This window comes from Neolamprologus brichardi, chromosome 16 (genome assembly GCF_056152115.1).
Source record: "Neolamprologus brichardi isolate AB-2024 chromosome 16, ASM5615211v1, whole genome shotgun sequence".
NCBI lineage: Eukaryota > Metazoa > Chordata > Actinopteri > Cichliformes > Cichlidae > Neolamprologus > Neolamprologus brichardi.
The window spans coordinates 5316505-5337986 of NC_142119.1; the positions used below are offsets into that span (position 1 = coordinate 5316505).

The 21482-nt window shown below is 41.5% G+C and overlaps 1 protein-coding gene across 2 annotated transcripts in view; it reads right to left on the reverse strand.

Moving 5' to 3' along the window:
• Positions 1-215: 215 nt before the first annotated feature.
• Positions 216-21482, reverse strand: part of dnah7 (dynein, axonemal, heavy chain 7) — a 73445-nt gene continuing 52178 nt past the window's right edge. For both annotated transcript variants that reach the window (XM_087830233.1, XM_087830232.1), the window contains 18 exons: positions 20541-20695; positions 18259-18449; positions 16560-16693; positions 16105-16440; positions 15818-15944; positions 15326-15520; positions 12293-12385; positions 12033-12209; positions 11682-11843; positions 11394-11594; positions 11082-11243; positions 9885-10070; positions 8680-8817; positions 6613-6843; positions 4983-5135; positions 3048-3225; positions 2202-2305; positions 216-496 (listed from right to left, as the gene is read on the reverse strand). In XM_087830233.1, the coding sequence (XP_087686359.1) occupies positions 290-496; positions 2202-2305; positions 3048-3225; positions 4983-5135; positions 6613-6843; positions 8680-8817; positions 9885-10070; positions 11082-11243; positions 11394-11594; positions 11682-11843; positions 12033-12209; positions 12293-12385; positions 15326-15520; positions 15818-15944; positions 16105-16440; positions 16560-16693; positions 18259-18449; positions 20541-20695 (3130 nt within the window). In that variant the 3' untranslated portion in view covers positions 216-289. The remainder of the gene's footprint in view (positions 497-2201; positions 2306-3047; positions 3226-4982; positions 5136-6612; positions 6844-8679; positions 8818-9884; positions 10071-11081; positions 11244-11393; positions 11595-11681; positions 11844-12032; positions 12210-12292; positions 12386-15325; positions 15521-15817; positions 15945-16104; positions 16441-16559; positions 16694-18258; positions 18450-20540; positions 20696-21482) is intronic.

Genomic DNA, 21482 nt, shown 5'->3' on the forward strand with positions numbered 1-21482 from the left:
TAGGAGAAGATTGTGGTTTGTGTTATTATCCAGTGCAGCGTGAAGAGGTCCTTTACAGGAGCTCGACCAGCCTCACTGATGTCGTCCAGCTGATGCATCGTGGCACTGACATTGTGTACGACACGTGCTCTTGTGTGTTTTGTGGCTGATTATTGGTGTCATTTTTTGGTGTTGCAGGTTTGTGACATTCTGAAAAAAAGCCCAGAGAGCCTGCGTCGGTTTCTGTTCCCGATTTTTTTAATTACACGTCAGAGTGTGAAACAAATCCAGACGTAAGCCAAAGCTGAGACTACGAGCTGAGCTGGCAGAGTAGAGCGACCCCTCTTCTGATCCAGTGCTCTGCAGGAACGTTGGAGTTGAGTGTCATGGCGATGACATAATTGGTGGAGTGTCCAGTGGTGGACAGGGTGCCACGTCGCTCGCTCGTCTTGTAGACTGGCGCCAGATAACACATCCTCTCAGGAATGTCGCCTCGCTTCATGGGCTTCAACCACATCTGACAGAGAGAAGCACAGAGTGTTACAGAGGGGACGAGATGGGGTGGTCGCACCTCAAAGTGTTGGGGTGTGATCTGTTTAGAGTTTGGAAAGCAGCCGCGGTCGTGTAGAGGTTTTTTTTCCTTTCATAAGATTTGACTGGTGGAATAATTCAGCTGGCTTTGGGGGTTTGCTTCGCCTCCACTCATGACACACAAAAGGAAACAGCCCCGATTGCAGGATAAATGCACTGTGATGGGCGTGGGTGTCTTCAAAGGGGTTCAGAGGTCAGGATGGAGCGATAAGCATTCGCTGCAGTGGAAACTAACCTGGCTCTCGATTTGTTATCCAAACATTAACTTACAAATTGGAACTTTGGGGACATAAACTTATAAAACAATAGCATTAACGAGCAAGAGCTCCCTTGGGCTATTAAGAAGTCTTGGTTATGCAAAAGGGATAAACTGGGCCACTCCAAAAAACATCTTTAAAAAACAAAAAAACAAAAACTGTTTGTAGACTTGCAGCTTGAAAAACTGCTCATCTGGTTCCATAACGGGCGCCTCAGCGAAGATTTGCATTTCAAAGGCAGGCGCGGCAGCCTCTGTTGTGCTGCTTTTTTCTCTCCCCACAAATAATAAACACATTTTTAATTAAGTTCCGCTCTTGTCAAGAACTGATTCTGTTAATAACTTGCCCTGAACTGTCTGAATATAAAAAAAAAAGTCAGTCTCGTGCATAATTCATAGGCGCTGACTGCATTGTGAAGAAGAGAGACTGGAAAAGATTCAAACCGTAAGGAAAACTTGATCAGTGGCTGCTTTGAGCCACCGGCTCTTACTTCCATCACTCTGTCAGTCTGCTTTCATATGCCACAGCATGCCCTGCTAATTAATAAAAGGATGGGAAGGAGACAAGTGTCCTGCAGGCAGAATGTAAAATAGTGCTGAGGCTGCAGCCGAGTCCAGAGAACATCGTCCTGGGTGAAGCAGCAGCTACACCCACAGTGGCTGCTGCTCGCTTCCTTTGCAGTATTTGTCCCTTCTTAAGTAATAGCTGTCGCACTGGGGTTTACGAGCAACGCAACAATTAAAAACTTTTTCTTTCTGATGGCCAGAGGGATTCACACAAGCACAATCAATAAACCTCCTCCCTGCAAACTTTATGTAAGAATTTGTTATGCAACACGGCTTTTTGGGGCCTTTTTGGTGCCTGCAGTGTTTTGCTATCAGCTCCACAAATTCATTTAACAGTGCCCACAATGAGCTTTCAAATCCACTAGCTGTAATATAAAGTGTAAACCAACACGCTTCTCTCTACGTGTTTCTGCATGGGGCCTCACCAGGAAGGCATTCATAAGCCAGTTTCACACACGCGCTGCAGCGTTTACCTTCCAACCGAGGCCTTTCAAATCCAGTCATTTCAAAGTTTTGTGTTTTTTTTCCACTGAATTATCAGCTGGTTACAAATAATGCTTTTTTCCTCTTATTCTGCCATACACATCATGATTTTTTGCTTTGACACTGGTGCTTAAATCTGGAATAGAAAATAGTGCTGAGTGAAAACTAAATGATGCCTTTAGGCTGTTTATCAGCCCTGAAAAACTCCATAAGGATGCGCTGTACTTGTGAGGGCTCACAACAGCTGCAAAAAATTCAATAAAACGCACAAAATTACTAGAAATAAAAGGTGACGACAAACATGAATGCAATGCCGAATGCTCACCACAGGCATGGAGTCATGCAGCACTTTGGGATAGGACTCAGCAAGACGTTTGGTCTTTCTGTCCCAGCGCGCCCCATCAAGGAACAGACCTCTGATGTACACACCTGACACAAACACACACAATTCATTCTTACTGTGGTATTAAAATCCGCAAATTACCTTCTACAAACTGCAGCTTTGGACAAACACATTTCTACATGAATTAAGCTGAACTGACCTCTGCTTGTTTGCAGAGTGCAGCAGGCTCTTCCTCTAATAGGCTGGAAAAGGGGGCATGACTTAGAGATAACTAGATGTTGGCACCCCTACAGTATGACACACCCAAATGCACAAACACACTGTCAGATTTGTAGCTTGGCAGTATAGCTTGTGTTAGCTTGGTGGGGGCCCAGCAGGGAGCTGATTGAGGGTGAGACTTTATGTGAGACTTTGACTGAGAATCTCACAGCGGAGCTGGAGGCACAGCGAGGGGCTGATGCAGGCCCGCATGTAAGAGAGAGGCAGGGATGCTTTACTTTAACTTACTTTCTCGCTTTATACTTTGCTCCTCTCGTATTCAGTCAGCCTTGTGTCACTTTTCATCTGTTTGTTTCTTCTCCTACACCCACCACTTGTGTTCCTCTCATTTCGCTCTCTGCTTTGAAACCTCATTTTGAATTCCCCTCTTTCATCTCTCAGATTCCTTCCTACTACAAGTGCTCTCCATCTTCCCCGTATCTTTTATTTACCCTCATTTAAAGAGAGGGGCCTTTAGAAAACCTGTCCTAATACCCTGCTTACACTATTAACCCAAGGCCACGCTCCCTCATCCTATCTGCTGTTTTCTTTCTCCTAGCAGCATCCTACCGTCCGCTGGAGGCCGATTGTACTGTCTGTCATCCAGGACCTCGAAGTCAAAGCCCAGCAAATCGATAGGGATGGTGTGCTTCCTGGCGTAGTTCTGCTGGCTGCCTGTGAGAAAGGCTTGGGTGAAGAAGAATCCTGATATCCAAAATACAGCAGGCGCGCCCTTGTCGTACCAGTCCTGAACACACACAGAGGAAAAGAAGACATTTACAGTCAAAACAGTCAGGGAGAAAAAGCAAGTCAAAAAATAAATGCACAGAAGAACAAGAAAGTCCATGTCAACATTACACACTGCAGGTAACTAAAGTACAATATGTTTAATATTATGTTGAGCTGCTAATTTAACCTGTGATAATTCCTGACTTATACAAACAAAAGGAATTACAGCACATATGTTATTTAAATGACAGTAATGTGAAAACTGAATTCTTCACTTGATCCCTGAGATGTTTCAGTCTGGACCACAAATCAAGCGACACACACTGAGGCACAGCACTAGCATGCCACATGCTAGTGCTGTGGTATTACAATAAATGTAACCTGCCAATTCAGGAAATCACTAAAGGAATAGGAAAACACTTGTAGCCTTCGACCCCCAGCCCTCAAACAAAAGCGATCACAATTTCATCCAATCGCAGACCCCTCACGTCCGTCTGGATGGGGGCATTGTCCTCCTGGAAAAGATGATGAATATGATCTTTAGAGCAACTTTGTACTGGTTTGCAGGTGGACCCAACCCACGCCAGCAAAATCCTCTCACAGAACAACAAAACACCAAATCCCCGCACTGTGGGGTCAAAAGTTTAATTTTTCCTCCTTTTTTACTTGTTGGTAAAAATAATAATCCCTGTTAACATTTATGAATACAGAAACATCTCCTAAACAAACATGCAGTCACAGTTAAGAAACACAGCACTTTCCAGCTCACTTTTAGGGAGTTGTGAGTGGATGCACACACACACAGTATTCTTTTCATTTGAGTGGGTACTAACAGGAGGAGGATATTTCTGCCGTGGGAACTGACAGCACTGTTCGATGAAGCGCTTCACTTTGCAGACTCACATGGTAGGTCATGTGGCTGCAAGTGTTTCCAGTGCCAACTCTGCTCATGATTAAAATGCATAATACAGCAGATCTCCCTGCCTCCTCCGTGTTGATAAGCCACTGTGGAATAAAGCACTCTTGTGTGAGCGTGCCAAGTGTGGCACAGCTTAAGGCAGATCGTTATACAGCAAAAGTATGCAATGACTTAAGTTTTTCATCCATATCACTTATGTATAAAAAATGCAGTTAATACCTTATTAAAACATTTTTATGTTGTTATTTAATTTTTAATCAGCTTTACTATTTTTATTTTGTGCTGTGATAATACCTGACTTATATAAAGGCATGACTTTAGCTCATGTTCTCCACTAATTGGAAGGCTGGTGGTTCAATCCCTGTCTGCTCCAGTTGTGCCAAATATCCTTGGGCAAGATACTAACCCCAAGATGCTCTCCGAAAGTTTTAGACAATACCTTCATCCATTAAAACTGTAGGCATAGATTTTTTCCAGTTTAACCTGGTGAGTTATCGACATTAGGGTTGAACAACACGGTCTGCGAGGCCTCGCTCCTGTAACTTGAAGAGCTGATCTGAACCTGTTGGTGATGTTTATCGCCTTTTGCTGCATGTTGGAAAATTTTAATGCATTGATCTGGTAAGTACATGAGCTTAATTCACAGTAAAGGACTTAGATGGGCTGGAAGTAAAATGTTACTTTCTCTGTTACACCTGTGCACTTTTCAAATGCAGCTTCCTAAACAAACTCACTAGCCACCATCTCATCCAAGTATGCTCACCTTTGGCTCAAAAAAAAGCAAAATCCTTATAGCCAAACTCCAGTCAACAGACCAGAATCCCACTTATTTGATGCAGTTCTCTTGTTTTAGTCACCTGCAAGAACGTCAGTCGCTCTAGGAAGTCGTTGACGTAGCTTCCTAACGATTTGAGGCTGGGGTAGGACTTCTTCATCCACATGGCTGGGATGCGACCCTTCAGGATGCTGCTGACCACCTCCTCCAGCACTGCAGACATCACCACGAGACCCTGCACACAAACACACCCACACATCACACACATGTGATTAGTTTCTTTCAAGCTAGCAGGAGACAGACAGGTGCGTAATGGGGAACTCTTACTGTTCTGTGGGGGGCCTTTGATACCACAATGAACTATGATGTGCTTTGTTCCCCTTGCTGAGACTTGGGCTTTCTTTTCAGTTGGGTGACGATGGAACATCTCAGAAAGAGATGTGTTCATTAAAGTTACAAAGAGAAGCACGCAAGTGTCTAGGCTTATTTTTCTAACCTTTGAACAACAGGACTGCAGTCATATGCAGAGGAACTTTGCTTTATTAATTTCATTTAGTCTAATTACAGTCAATCTGGAATGCTGTTTCCAAGTGTGTTTGTCGCAATTTAAGAAAATAATAAAATAACTAATCAAAATTATATGAAGGTGTTAGAATCTATTTGGGAGTGCAACTGCTCAGACTCCTGTAATACTTGTGGATCCTTGCTCATGGATTTATCTGGTGTATAATTTAGCAACACTGCTTGTATGATGACAGTAACACACAGACTTTTACGTAGACAAAAATTATATGCAGGATAATGTCTACACTTTCCCTGGTTTAACAAAGAGAGGATGTGTATTAGGTTGTAGCACCCAACTGTATTCTGCTGAATGTTTATAGTATCTGATTTCTGAGGATGCATTACCAGTGTTTCCTCTATAATCATTCAGCAGAGGTGTGCGTCCACACATGAATTATTACTTTCACTGAACAGAAATGTAAAATCAATGATGATTCATCATTTGGCGTAACTGTTTTTCTTAAACAAATTTACTGCAATTACACAGCATTTGGCATTTGGACAATATCCAGACAACAATGATTCCTGAGACCTGGACCAGACTTAAACACTTAATGCTTACTCCCCTCTCTGGTAGGTCAGGTATTACCCAGAGGCGGTATAAAGGAGAGGCGTGGCACTCTCAAAACGATCAATAGAAAGTGATGGGAAAACTCCTGAATGCCAAGTGTCTCACCTGTCTCCCAGAGAGCCACCACAGAGCCCAACTGGGAAACATATGATCCAGTCACTTGTACATTTGCAAGTACACAGTTGAAGTTTATGACAGTTTCAAGTGTGCGGCTGCTGATATATCTGTTATCATACTAAAGATCTAGCCAGGAGTACTTTTTCTCATCTTACAGTCTCCTTAATGTAAACCAGCACATTTTCTCTGTGCTCTGGTGGGATGAGCCACACACTTTGATCGTGTTGCTTTTTTGAAGTGAGTTATAAGTAATTCATAATAGTGTTTTTATGTCCCATGACCACTGAAATAAGACTTATGGTTCTCTTTTCAGTTATTTAGTTAGAGGCTTTTGCTCAGATGGCTGCTGAGTGACGACACTTAATTCTTGATATTTTCATATTTCTCTTGTGAAAAATGATTAAAAAAAAGGCACTCTTCAAATTTACTGCAGATACATTCCAGCCCTTTCTCCACGTACCTTTATGGCCTTCTGAATGTTGATGCAAGAGTCTCGGATCGTGCCGAGCAGGTTGTTGAAGCGACCCATCTCCTGCACCAGCACTGTGTTCATGCTCTGGTTGTAGCTGGTAGGAAAGCGGCTCATTGCTGCCTCCAAGTCAAAATCTTTAGGCAGCTTACTGAGGATGTCAGCTGCCACTTCAAAGACCATGTCATCTGAGGATTTGGCATCTCCGCCTGAAGAGCGGGACTGATCAGAGACATAGAGCACAACAGAGCGACAGAGGGCTGATGAGAAGGGAAGGCAGGATGTGGGGTTCTCACTCGATTGACAGTTCATAATTTTTAGGGAAAATTACCATTTGCTGTCTTTGACTTGTCAAATTATGTATTCTCTTTTAAAGACTCATTTGCACTGGTGCTATTCTGATCCTGAAAAGACCCTGATGCTAAGAGGGCCTGACTTCTGACTCGACTTTGCTTATATTTCATCATCTTTGTGCCTGAGTGATTCACATTTTATGCATCTAAAAGAACACGGAATGACACAGAATATCAACGTTTTTATATTTTATTTTACCTTCTCTTTCTTAATTTGTACACATTTCTCAGGTTATAGCTGCAACACTGTCCACAGAGGAATCACTGCAAGTATAATCTCAGGATTTCATCATACAGCGCGAGATGAAAGGCTTCACTGCATTTTACCCACGATTTCTCCCACGCAGTAATTTGACACACTCTTATCAACAATTATAATGATCATTCACGGTGATAATTATTCACTCTAATCTGTGATTCTTACGCTTTTCTTCTTAGTCCAACTTGCACCATTTACCTATATGATGCTTAGTCACTAGCCAGCGGTAATGGATAATCATTGGCTAATGGCAACAGGGTTACAGTAGGAGAATGATAAATAGCTGCTTCATTCCATTTGAAGTGTCTCCCTGTTTATCGGTCATTGAGACTGATGAGATCGTATTAGATGCTAATGAAGTCCACACATGACTGGAGCCATTATTAATCTTGTTGAATGGAATTTATACGAATAAATGCCAGACTGCACGGAGCTCTAATTTTAACTTGAGATCCAGAAGTCACGATGCATGTGGAGATAATTCTCTCTTTGTAGCAACGCAGGTCTGATGCTATAAAAATACACTTTCACTATATATGCTGAGCTGAATGTGGAATTTTTCTCTAGTGTTGTGTGTCGATCCACTTTAAAACTTCTAGCATAGAGAAATATTTTTTCAGAAGTCAAAGACACTGTGGTGGTTCTTTAAATAAATGGATACACAGATAAATAAAAAACCCTTTCCACTTTGCAGTAGAAGCCACACTTCTTTCATGTTCGAGTAGGCCTTGATGCAAAATCCCTCACATTTGATTTCCATCAAACATCGACTGGAGCGGGGAAGCAGTAAGATATATAATCCTGAACAAGCTAACCTCGTCTAACAAAGCTGAGCTATAATGATGCTGGATCACACAGCTCCACCAAAGCCACTGTGACTGTGTCTCTGCAGCCTCAAAGCACAATGTTGCTCTTTGAGAAGTCTCTCTAAAAGCAACTGCAATATTTATTTAGATTTTTTTTTGTTTTTAATTAATGCTGCACGGTGCATTTTAATGCAGGCCGATAAAATATTTAGAACAGATCCACAGGAGGCATACCGATGCTGTGTGTGTTTATGGGAGAAATAGCTTCGGTGCCTAGGTAAATGTGTTCCCATGCATGTATTCCGGTCTGTCTATTTTGTGTTTGTTTGTGTGTTATGTATTTGCGGGGTCAGAGTGGGTGGGGTCATTCCAGCTGAGCATCTGGGATGTTGGCCAAGAGGGGGCGCTTTGGCCTGGGAAGCATCCAAAGGCTGCTGGCTCTTTCTTTTTTTTAATTTGTGCCGAGGTCTGGCCTCAGTGCTGTTTTTTTTACATTTCTGTGGTAGTAAAAAAAGATCTCTACAAACTACTCCTGGATATACCCGTTTATTTTTCCTAAAAGATTACTCATGTGTGTCTGAACTTCCTGTGACAGCTGATCAATACAATACAGACTTATCAAGGGTCAAGGTACCGTTACCTGTGTAAGCAAGATGCTGTCAAACAGAAGTTGAGTCTCAGCCTGGTCCTTGGTGATATCTGCGTTGGCGTTCATGCCAAAAATTTCTGGTGACGGATTGAGTGGCAGCGACTTGGTATATTCGATGTAGTTGTCATACTGCGACAGAGATGCAGAAAACAGAGGGAGAGAGGACGAGTGAAGTAAGAGGACGATTTTTTAACGCAACATCAGGAAACATCTCGAGTAATAACACTCGCTGAAAAACAAGTCGGCTCCTTAGATTGCTGACATTTATTTTAATGACTATGTAAATGTGGCTTCATGAATAAAATATGTGGTTGGAGGGGGGTGCAGTGCTGGAGAACTAAATGCCAAATAAAATGGTGTGCACCATAGATTGTACTAGTGTTAACAAATATATCAGCCCTCACTGATGGTGGCTTCCTGCTGTGCCTTGTTACACACATTTTATCTGTTAATGACTTTTTAAAGGTAGCTCAACAACAATGCAAAGGAGTCCTGCGATATGCTTCCTTGAAAAACTGCCAAGCTTACTTTTATTGAATTTTAAGGCAATGATACTGCCAGCAGCTTTTTGTAACTGATATTTGAATATGAATGAAAACACGAGTGAATAACATACCTATGCTGTACTATATATCAAAAATTCAACAGCATGAACAAACTCAGCATCTGCTAGTTTAGCAGACTGCACTTAAACCTGGTCATATTGTGACATCAAGGCAAATACTGAGGAGTAGAACATGTGAAGAGGTTAAAGCTGAAGGAACACTTATACAGAAGAACTGTATTATTTCACTGATGCATTCAGCATGTAGTTTTCATCAGAGTCTACATGCAACATTTTGATTAGCAGGGTAAAGAATAGAAAGTATAAAAAACAAAAACACCAATCACATATATCCATTCATACAGCATACATACACTACCAGTCAAAGGTTTGGACAAACCTTTTCATTGAATGGTTTTTCTTTATTTTCATGACTATTTACATTGTTGCTTCAGTGAGAATCTGCAAAACTATGAACTATGAGTGTCAACTCAGATCAGTGAGACTTTGCATCATGAATACTGCAAAAACATTTCCCTGGTATTGACATATTACCATAAATCCTGTGCTTATTTTGTTGCCTACAGCCAGACCTTAACCAAAGAGGTGATTCGTTTAAAAAAAATCTTATCTGAGACTATGTATATCTTACATCTCCCTCAGTTGGTGCATAGTACAGCCCACTGGGGTCAAATGTGTAGCCAGGGTCCTCGATGATCTTTGGGGTGTAAAAGATCGAGAGGATCGTGCGCAGGGTTCGTCTGTCCCAGTCGTCAGTCACTCGCCCGCCGTAGTTACACTCACCGGTCATGTAACAGAGGGCATCAAACGGCACTTCCTGTAAAACACAATAAATCATTCATTTCATAAGAGAACATAACAGCGGGTAAGTGAAAGGTAGTTGATTTTCAATGTACACAGACAGCTTCATTGCAAAATGAAACAAAACGATGGGAAACTTATGGCATTCATGCAGACATTACTTTGACTCGTACCAGCCAACACTGCTGCAAACCCTCCTCATGGTAGAAGCTTCATCAGCAGAGCAATGTGCTCTGTCACAATGCAAAAAATCCTTAACAGCTGTAAAACAAGCCGGATGAACAAAGACCCCACCCCACAATCCACAGAACCCGAGGATCCAACTACAGCCCACTGCCAGAAACCATAAAACATCCAAACTATCACATTCAAAACCACAACAGGTTAGAAGTATTTCGAAGCACCAAGGGGACATACACAGTATTTGTCAGGGGGTTATAATGCTGTGACCTGACACACCTGTCACTTTAGAACCAGCATTTGCACACAAAAAAGCATGTGAGGATGCAGAAGGGTGAAGTTGTGGCCAGTTTGGCATTTTCTTGAGGAGGACTTCACTTAAAAATGCACTGAGCAACACTCAGCCACAAGCTGAAAATGTCACTGCGTTCCAAAAAGATCCTCAGTAGTTTATGTCTACTGCTTTTTCCACAGGAAGAGGGGATGGTGGAGGATTGGAGTGCTATCTGTATGTGGAAAAATGTCAAGAGGGGTTTTGAATATGGCTTATGAAAAGGAATACTTGAGCAAAGCAGACGGTAGTTGTAAAAGCCAGAATTTTTAATATGAGCTTAGATGCTGACAGCTATATAGGAGTACATTGTGGATGTGGGTCTGCATGTGAGATAAACTCACTTCATACAGCTCTATGTAAAGTTTATATGAAAGCACTACATCCCAGACTGCATGGAATTTGTAACTGGTTAAACGCTTGTGTTCACTCGATGAAATACAATGTTTTTTGGAGAGAAAAACACAGTAAGCAAAAAAAATTGCCCGTGAATGGAAACATTTCAAGAACATCTACCTGATACTGCTCCAGGAACATGTGTAGTTGCTGTACAGAGATCCGGAGGTCAGTCTCATTGAACTCGTATGGAATGTTCCAGCCTAAAGGTCCAAACTTTCTCCTCTCTTGGGTCAGGGCGTGGAAGAAACACAAGCCATACAATAGCTTCTTGAACACAGCCTGGGAGGTGGAACAGATGAAAGATGTGATCTAAGATAAATAGTGGTGCTCGTATCCCACTGCTAAAACACACACATCCTGAAATCCACCCACTGATGGAGCCATGGTAGACATGCACAGCAAGCCACCAAGACATGTTTGCATACTGACCGGCTTGCTGCAGCTGCCAAAAAACTCTGGGTCAGAGATGGGATCCATTAAGAAGGAACGTGCAATGTTGGAGCGGAGACCTTTTGGAGCCTCGTTGGTCATCTTAACACCATTCTGGAGCACCGCCACAGGGAATGTGGGAGATGGGTAGCTAGTAAGCCACAGCCTGAAGTCTGGGTGGGTGGTATCTGGGTTCAGCCCCTGCTCACAGAGGCAAAAAGCAAGTAAATACATGCATATATTGGAACAATATAACTTGCTGTGTACTGAAAAAGTGCATGTCCTCACCTCACAAACTCTCTCCAGTGTTGACATCCATGAAGTGGCCAAGTGGCAGTTTTGCAGAACCACCCAGGTGCCTTCATTAATGCCTGTCTGAATCATGCGCATAGCAATAGGACCTTGGCCTTGGCCCAAAGAGAGGGACGTCAGTTTGTTACCAGTAAAGCCCTGAGAGATAAGAAGAGTGGTGCACTTCATTTTTTAGCTGCTTTTTGACTGAGGTCTCTCTCTCTCTCTTTTTTTTAGACCCGGTAAATATTAAGATTGAATTTCTTTCATTTATAGAGGCAATTTTGATTTCATTTACAGTTTGATGCACACAGCAGGATGACAGCTATAGTTGTAATGTCTCTGTACCTTTTCATCTCCAAACTTGAGCAAAGCCGCCATGGGGTCGGACCCAGGGGAAAGGATGAAGATAAGGGGGGCACAACAGTGGCTATCTATAAAGGTGTTACTTAAGTTAAAGGGCGGTGCTTCAATGAAGTGACGGCCCAACTTGTCTGAAACAAACTCCTGAACCATGGGAACAATCTGAGGACAAGTTAAAGGAATGTTTTAGAGGTTTTATGTGAAAAAAAGGTTATAAAAAGAGATCATTCCCCATGTGGACTGACTTTGTCTGGCCTGAGACAGCGAATCACCAGCATCTTCTGAAACTGGCTCAGCTTCTCCTGCCACTCATTAGGAAACTGAGTCTGATGGGGCTCCTGTAAATAGACAAAGTAGAGTCAGTTTTGATTCAGACTAAGTATGCATGGGAAGTACTTTTAGTTTCACACTGCATAACTTTCCAAATATTAATCCTGTCATATGTCATAAATATATATTTTAAGCGATAGCTGTAGAAAAGCACTAGATATTTTAAATCTGTTGATCAAAATGATCCTAATCAAATACCAGCTGAGAAATAATTATGTCAAGTTTTCGGTGACAGGCAAGGTTAATCAGTGCAATCGTGCAAAAAAATAGAGAAATATTGTACATGACTAGACATGCAAATGAAAAGCATGAAGAAAGGCAACAAATGGAAGCAGACAGAAATGGGGAAGAGAAGAAAAAAAAACAGAAATGGGTTTTAGGTCACAGCAATATGTTTGATTAATTAGTGGAACAAGTGCACCGGAGGAAGTGAGCAATGGTAGAGGGAACTTTTGGAATTATTTCCCCCAGGCTGTTTGTCAAGAGACTTCTGGCTATGTGTGTTGGCAGGTGCTTTGAGATGGATACACCTATTTAGGATCTCCTGGGGATTCACTGTGTGAACAGGGTGTGTTAGCGTGTGTGAGTGCCCGTGTGCTTGATTGAACAGCTGTTCTTACATCAAAATTGAATAAATGTGAATTCTACAACTGGAACAAACTCGATTTAATTAGACAGAAGTGTTGTGGCTGATTTTGTTGATTATAAATCAAAGATGGTTTGTGTGTACGTATGTGCGACGGTAAAGACACAAGTCTGTACGCCGCACGCATGTTTGAATGCGCCACACATTGATTAAGCAGCTGTTCTTGCATTTAGATTGCATAGATGTGAGGAGCACAACAGGAGCTGAATAGATTTGATTAGATTAGATGAAACCTCAGTTTGTGATTCTCGGTGTTTCAAAGATGGACTTAAGGCTCTGTGTGCATGTCTCTGTGTGCATCATAATCTGACAGGAAAATGTTTCCCTCTTCAACCTCCTTTGTTCTGTATGCCCTTTATATTCACTACACGTATAATAACTGAAAAAAAGCATCTTAAAACAAAGTACAAAGTTAAAACTTCAATCAGATAAATCAGATCAATCAGTGGCTTTAAAAATTAATAAAAAAGATAATTTGAACAGGGCCAATATTTTTGAATCAGACATTTTCTTGTACTATAGGAGGGTACAGTATGAGAAAACAACTAATCCTATGATTTGTTTGGCATATCTATCATTAATTTAAAAAAAAATACAATATTTGAAGTGATGTTGTATTGACAAAACTAAAAAGAAAAAAGAGATAACAATGTAACGAATCAAATTATGGCATGTGTGTGGAATCAAAGTGAGAACACATGTTATGGTTAATAAAAAAAATCTAGCCAAGACAAAAGGTGGTAAAATAGTCAAAGCATACATGCTACACTGAATATATAAACTGAAGTACTCTGCATCCACATTGTTCCCAGGCAGGGAAGGGGGAGCGCCGCTGCACCCCAGTTGTGAGATTCCACAGAGCCACCCTGCTAAGCTTAAAGTTGGGCGAAGCTGGCCTTGTGTTTAATGCTGCTATTTTATCTCATTCACTGTTTTCCCAAGGTTTGATTGTTTTGCATCTGCACAGCCAATCAAACACTTTTACTCATATTAAGAAGACATTAAGACTCTGTTTCTTGTTGTGCTTTCACCAGCAAAGCAGCAACTTTTACTCTAGTCTGTGTCTACAAGACAAGCACTTCCAAAACACTCAATGCATCCATCAATCTTCTTCCACTTACACATCCAATTCTGGGGCTGGAGTCTATCCCAGCTGTCACAGGGAAAGAGTCAGGGTGCACACTGGACAGGCTCACAAGCTTGTAACAAGGTGACACAGAGACACAACCATTCATACCTACAGACAATTTAGAATCACCGGTTAACATGCATCTTTGGACTGTGGGAGGAAGCCAGAATACTCAAAGAGACCTCGCTGAGAACATGCAACCTCCACAAAGAAAGGCCTCAAACAGCTGGTGGTCGTTTAAACCAGGAAACCACCACCATGCCACACGCTGGACACAGTCTGCACAAATAGCCCAGACCGATAACACCCACACCGAAAAATACGTCAAGTAATTAATCTATAAGGTTTGGGTAAGAGGGCGAGATGAAAAACATAGAAACAAACAAAAAATAATAATTGTTAAATCTTTTGATGTACATATTAATTTTCTAAAGTAAACTTTGGGTCAGTGGATCCACTCTGATCTATCAAACTAACAGACTGCAGACAGATGTTTTTATTTCAATACTCTGTTGACACCAAAAGAGGACCAGTTTGATGTAAACTGTAACCAAACTCACTTCCACCTAGAAGTTAACACACTTCCTAAAATATCCACATAAAGCGTTCTGTAGATGGAAACATGAAGTGCTCTGGTAGATGGCTGACTCGATAAAACACAGTGGGCCAACCACCACCAACATAAGCAGATAACATAGCACCCAACACTGGCCAACTTCACTGGATTTGAAACACCTTTTGATTCTCTCCACTCTTCCTCCAGACGGTAGGATGCTTTGATTTCCGAATAAAAAGCAAAATGCACTTTCATCTGAAAAGAAGACTTTGAACCACTGAGCAAAAGTCCAGGTAAAATATTCTGATGTGGTCTCTGGCTCAGACAGTTGTAGCTCCATTCCTGTGCATGGAGGCAGATTCTACTTCTTGAATCAGCAGTCTTCCCTATAATTGTTAATATTGCCAATGCAATGGTACCAATAGCACACTGAAATTCTGATTTTCATATGCTATAAACCATAATCATCACAATTAAAACATAAACCGACTTGAATATTTCATTTCAAGTGTACTTAATACAGACTACATCAAAGCAGTTTAATCTAGAACAATAAATGAAAAATGTCATCATACTTTTTTTACTATATTCAACAAACCCAGCGAGAGGCGACTTACTGGGCTGTCATAGACCTGTTTCCACTCATTTCTGCAGCCTGTCAGGTCCTGACGCAGGCCTTTGAAATGTTCCATCGCATCCAAGCGGCATATCTCATCCCAAGACTTTTTAGGCAGCCAGGTGCAGGGATTGGAGTAGGGGTTGTCCAGGCCCACACCACCCGTTAGAAGGAAGCGCCACTCCCCCTCTTCCACCTAAAACATTAATTAGTGACATGTCCTGTTAACACAGCAGCAGAATGACCAGAATTTGTAATTAAGTGGATTAATGCTTGACAATTTGGGGGATTATCTTTGGATAAGTAGTTTATGCAAATTGGAAATAGAAGAAACAGATAATCTAAAACAATCCTCGAGAAGACCAGAGCTGAAAACTGACACTAAGGAGCTTGTTTGATTATCTAATCACTTATTTAAAAAAAAACAAAACCCAAACAATATGTGTGTGTTCTCCATTATCAAATGTGTGTCTGTGCATGTGTAAATTCCTACCAGCTTGCTATGCATAAGCAGGCTGACAGTGAGGCAGAGGGAAAAAAGTAGCTTATCCTTCTCAAACAGAGAGCGACACACATTCACATACAGTGTATAGGTAAAGTGGTCTCTCAGGATCTGCAGTCTGAAAAAGAGACGCATGCCATCATTTAATAATCTTTAATCACATTAATGCACCGTCACCAGCATTGCATTTAATTTTTTTTAACAGAGACCTTTAAAACACTGTTTTGGTGACCAGCAGGAACTAGTATTTTGCTAGTACATTAGTCAGGCCTGCCTACCTCTGCTCCAAGTCATCACTCTTGTCTGAGCTCTCAATGGAGCTGATGAAGAGGTTAATAAACCAGGTGAGGGAGTATTGGTACATGGGTTCAATGTTAGCCAGGTCAGCAATAGAGAAGAACAAGATTGCCGAATGCACGGCAATAGGTGTGTAACCCATGCGGGTCTCATCAATCTTCTTCTCTGTCACCTCGGCCACGGCCTGCTTCTCTGAGATTTCGTTGGCAAGCACCTTGGAAGCAGAGAGGATCTCGACGGCAGTCTCATCCTCCAGGATGTTGCCCTGAGAGGAGGACAGGACCTCTAAGATTTTGTCCTCAATCTCCTTCAGTTGTCTGAAAAAAAAGGAAGAAACTCTGAATTAATAGTCTACAGTATTTTTCACTCTGGGAAGTAGAGATTTTATTTAATTAGTTGAATGGATTAGACCTTGGTCTAACATATGCCTCTGTACCTTTTGTTCTCTGCTCCCTGCAGAATGAGAGCCTGTTTCTCTTCTTCCAGGTCAGGCCTCTCCCGGGCTACCACAATGCCCAGTAGCTGGTCTTGAATGCCCTCTGGAGTGATCATGAAGTTTAGCAGAGTCACCTACATCACACAGAATATCCACTTCACGTACAACTATGGAGACATAATCGTTGAAGAATAAGTGATGTACGTGTGTATGTTTCAGAGGAAGGTGTCCGCCCTTTTTCTCAGCCATTAAAGTGAAGTGTTGATCATCTCGGCTTTAGAACTGTTCTCCTGGCCAAACCTCCTACCCAATCAATTCCAGTAACTACTTCAGCCTTGGCAAAGTACAGGTAGGATGCATTTACTTTTTTCTCCTTTTCTGTGGAAAGGTGTTGCAGGAGTTGAAGGAGTGTCTTTTACCACAGGCGTAGTCATCCTGCGCTGCACTTACCCGGAGGTTAAAAGCCTATATATGCTATCTACTCTCTGCCCTAATAAACGAGTGCACTTCTTCGGGGCTTAATTCCATTTCTATTGATGCCGTGAGACCCACTCAGCTGGTGGTAAAGACTCAGAGCCTGTATAAATCTCCAGTTTGTCCTTTTCACACATACACCCTCCTTCTTTGCCTCGCCTCGTCCCTTGCGTTTCTAAGGGCTTTTTTTCTAGATGCTTACACTCTTGTATTTGGAGCTATTGCATTTCAAATAGGGTTTAATGGGAATAATGGAAACTCATAGTGTACTGTACAGAAGACAAAAAAAAGATTTAAGCAAAATGAGGGAAAAAAAGGGAAGAATTGAGCCAGCTGTGAAAAATGAGTTGAATCAATCTAATGGCTGCCCATAAAGAGGAGAGCCCCTGCAAATAGATGCTTGAAATGTGATCTTCTGTAATGCTTTCCAACCCCTTGCCTCTCAGTAATGCAATTTTCCTTTAATGCTCCTTTTCTTGGAATCCTTTTTTCAGAGTGGATGGGGGCTGTGTTCCATTGGGAAGGTGATATAGGTGATATCACTGAACAATGATTCACTGTGTTATTGAGGTAAAAATGTCATTTGGGTGGTATCAATAACTAAGAGCCAAAGAAGAAAAGTAGATCTCATCTGATATCAAATGAAAACTTTAAATAAAAAAACAAAACGAAAATCAAACATCAGTTCTAAATGATGCTATTTATCACTAATATTATTGATATTTTAAAGGCAGAAGCCTGCAGATGACTCTGTTGGTTTATGTGTGTGCTTGTGTTTTATTATTCCCTTCTTTGTTGGCTCTGTTGTGGTAGATACATCTATCCTTAGCTGTGACACAATTAAAGGGTTGTAGCTCCATCTGTGTGGAAGAGGTTAGTAAAGAATGCATGGAGGACTGCATACGGCTCGTTACAGCAACACTGAAACTTGTTGTGTCTCCACAACGTAGAATTAAAACATTAAAGCTAATCGCCGGGAATTTTATCCATTCAAGTTCTTTCTGGATGTTCAGATACTTGATCCAACAAGCGGGCCAGTGAAACTCCCAGCAAGCCATTATAATGAAACTGCTGCAAACCTGCACTACCAGTCCTGCAACCTACTGCACCTTCCAAATGGACTTCAGTACATGAAAAAAGGTTTCATAGTTATAATTACTGCACTTTATCCTATAGTAGGGAGAAGAAAAGCAGAACAGTGGTGACGGCAGTATCCCTACAGTACCTTGACAGAAGTCTCAGGCAGGTAGTGAGGGTTGCGTAGTTTGGTAGTGATGTAGAAGCGAAAGTCAGGAACATACTCAATGGTAGAGTCTCCCAGACGGATGCACAATGCACCGCCCTGTTTAAAGGTCTGTCGAAGCAGCAGAGGCTCCAGGATGGGATCCAGCTCCTCACCGACATTCTCCAGCAGCACTGACAGAAAATGTTCAAATCAATATTTTTTCTAATCAAGAGAGACGTCTTTATAAATATAAAAAGCTGTCAAACTGTCTAAGGCGACCAACACTACTGCCTCAACAGCTGAGCTGCTTCAAAGCTTCAAATATTTCTAAACTCTTCAGCCAAGACAAAGCATTTTACCTACAACACCTTTACCAGTATCTTATAGATCACCAGTTAGCCATTTTGGCAGAACTGGGAGAAACACGCATTCAAACCCTGCATACGGTCACCTGCTCTACCTGTGAAAAAGAGACTCTTCATACCAAATGTTTCACTTTCTGGTTAAAAATACACTATAAATGGTCTTTAATCTGGTCTTTTGGCTTTGATATTTAATTCTTTACCCAATTTAACTATCTAATACAACTTTTTTTCACCATTATCATTTCACTGTTGTCATGTTTCATTTTACATCTCTCTCTAATATTAGTTTTATTCAGTTGTTTTGATTTAAATGCGCTGTACTGCATTGTGTCACGGCTTGTCATTTTACTTATTTCATGGTGCATTTATTTCATGCAGGACTCTCACTTCATGTCATTGTGGCCATGTTCCTGCCTCTGGAAAGTACTCTGCATCTTGCTTGAAAATGTTCTTTCAATTTAAAAATCTTTAAAATCATATTAAGGAGCAGTGGGAGACCCTTCCCAACAACGAAAGTTTATACTCCATACAGAGACTTGTAATAGTTGTGCTGATGCATTCCTGGCTCGCATAAACTATATATTATAAGTTATGTGATGAATTAAAGTTAAACTCAAACTGTCTTTCAGCTTTCTGTGATTAGTACTCAACCGTGAACTTCCACTGCAGTTGCATACATGAGTAATATCAAGAAATCAGTGAAGCACATGAAAATGCAATCACCTTACTCCCATGACATCATTATTAATACGATTTCACATTAAGTATGATAATGCTCTTCTCATGTTACCAACATCAGCCCATCTATAATTGACATTTTGCCTTTAGGTGGTAACTAACTTTTTCTTCAGTTTTCAGATGGAGTGATAGCTGATGAACTTTCTCTTACAAGTTAGTTACCAAAGCAGGTCAACCCTTTATAGGCATAAATATTTAATATATGTTACCAGATTAAAAAGCATGTTTTTAAATTTAATAAACACATGCATATCCTAGGAGATTTGCCATGAAAGCACCAGCCCAACCGTGCTAAAAGAAAGAATAGTAGTGCATCATCAGGATTATAAGTGGCAATACAAACAGCAAGAAACTGTAAAACTGTGAAATAAGAAAACAGGCTGTGAAGGATGAAACTGTACCCTCAGGGGACTCTTTTGCGCCATAAAAGGACAAGTTACTCTCTGAGCTGTTAGCCTCGCAGTAAGCAAAGACCTAGCGGCTGGCTGGGTCAGCTCATTATTTAGATGTATCTGTAATGGTGGTGCAGCTTTCTCTGTTTCTGAGTCTTAATTCCTTCTTGAAGTTGCCCCCCGTGGCCCCTTCAAAATAATATGAGAAGCAATTATCCACAATATTATACCACAACTTTTAAAAAAATGTTGTATACTTTTCTATGAGACATGGTGGGCTCTTTTCTGAAACCAGTTTGAGGACCAAAAGGTCACATCTACACAGCAGCACTGGGGATTGAATGCTTTTCCACTTCGGGGCTACAGAGATTAATAAAATCAGACCCATGGCTGCCTCAACCACACTTGGACACATAAAAATGGTCCAAAAACATCATCACATCTGCCTACACATCGCAGCTTAAGTCTAACACTGGGCAGGAGAAAAAATAAATGCAGAACATATAATTGATTTCTCCTGAGCTTTTATGTGATCTATAGTGGTCTGACATATTAACAGTACATTAGGCCGAATAAAGGCTCACTCAGAAATGTCTCACTCAGAAACAGCTAATTTCAATTTTGCCACTACAGAACAACAGAGAACAAAAGAGAGCTGCAGTCTTGGGGCAGCAGTAATTAGTTTCTGTGGTAAAGAGAGACCTCAGTAGGCAGTAACAGGGAGTGCAACAGTGTGGTCGAGGCAGCCATGGCAGACACATTGAACTAGAAGAATTATTATACTTACCTGGTGTGCCAAACTGGATACAATTCTCCAGAGTGCGTACAAAGTCAGCATCGCTCAGTTTAATAACATGCAGGTTGTTGGCCTTCTCCATATTTTTCACCCACTTGTTGGCCTGGCCTTGAGGATCGATCATCAATGGCCACCGCCTGGCATTACTACACACACACACACACGCACACGCACACGCACACACACACACACACAAAGCAGTGTGTGATCAAATGAGGCCACCTTGTCAATGAGAAAGATCTTTTTAACTGTGAGACATACAGGGTTGGGGGGAATGCTGAAGAACAACAACTGCGATGCAGAGAGCAGCTGAGAGGTGAAAACCGACTGAGCGCAGTTGGACAGCTCACAGCTGGATAGAACCCCAGTGGCAATAGTACTGTGACTACAGGACAATTTTGTTCTTCGTTTACAGCAGGGGTTGGCAACCCTGGGCATGCATACCACAGCTGGCACACGAAGGGTCAACTGATGGCACAACCATAGCTGGACTGGCCAGGCCCGGTATGCCCAATGGTGATTTTTCGTTTTTATGTTGTTGTTTTTTTACGGTATAAACAATGAAAGATAGTGGATTGGCCAGATGCTGGCAGATGTGTAAAAATAACTCAGTTGTTTGGTGGTGGCAATGGAGGAGCTTCCAACGAGGACAGCAGGTGGATGAGGGAAAGGGGAGGCAGGAGGAGGAGAGACCCTTCTCCTCAATGAACTGAACTTTAGGTAAGAAGTTATGACCTGCAGTCTATCTGGGTCAGATATAAACAAAGTTTAGGTGGAGTTTATTTTCGTTGTGCTGACTTTTTACAGTCAGTTACAATAACTCGTACTGCTACTAGCTAGCATGACGGAGTTTCTATACAGCTGGGTGGGTGCTTTGATGTTGCTGATAGTGAACTTTATTTTATTCATAAGGTTCGTTAGTAGAGTTGCCAA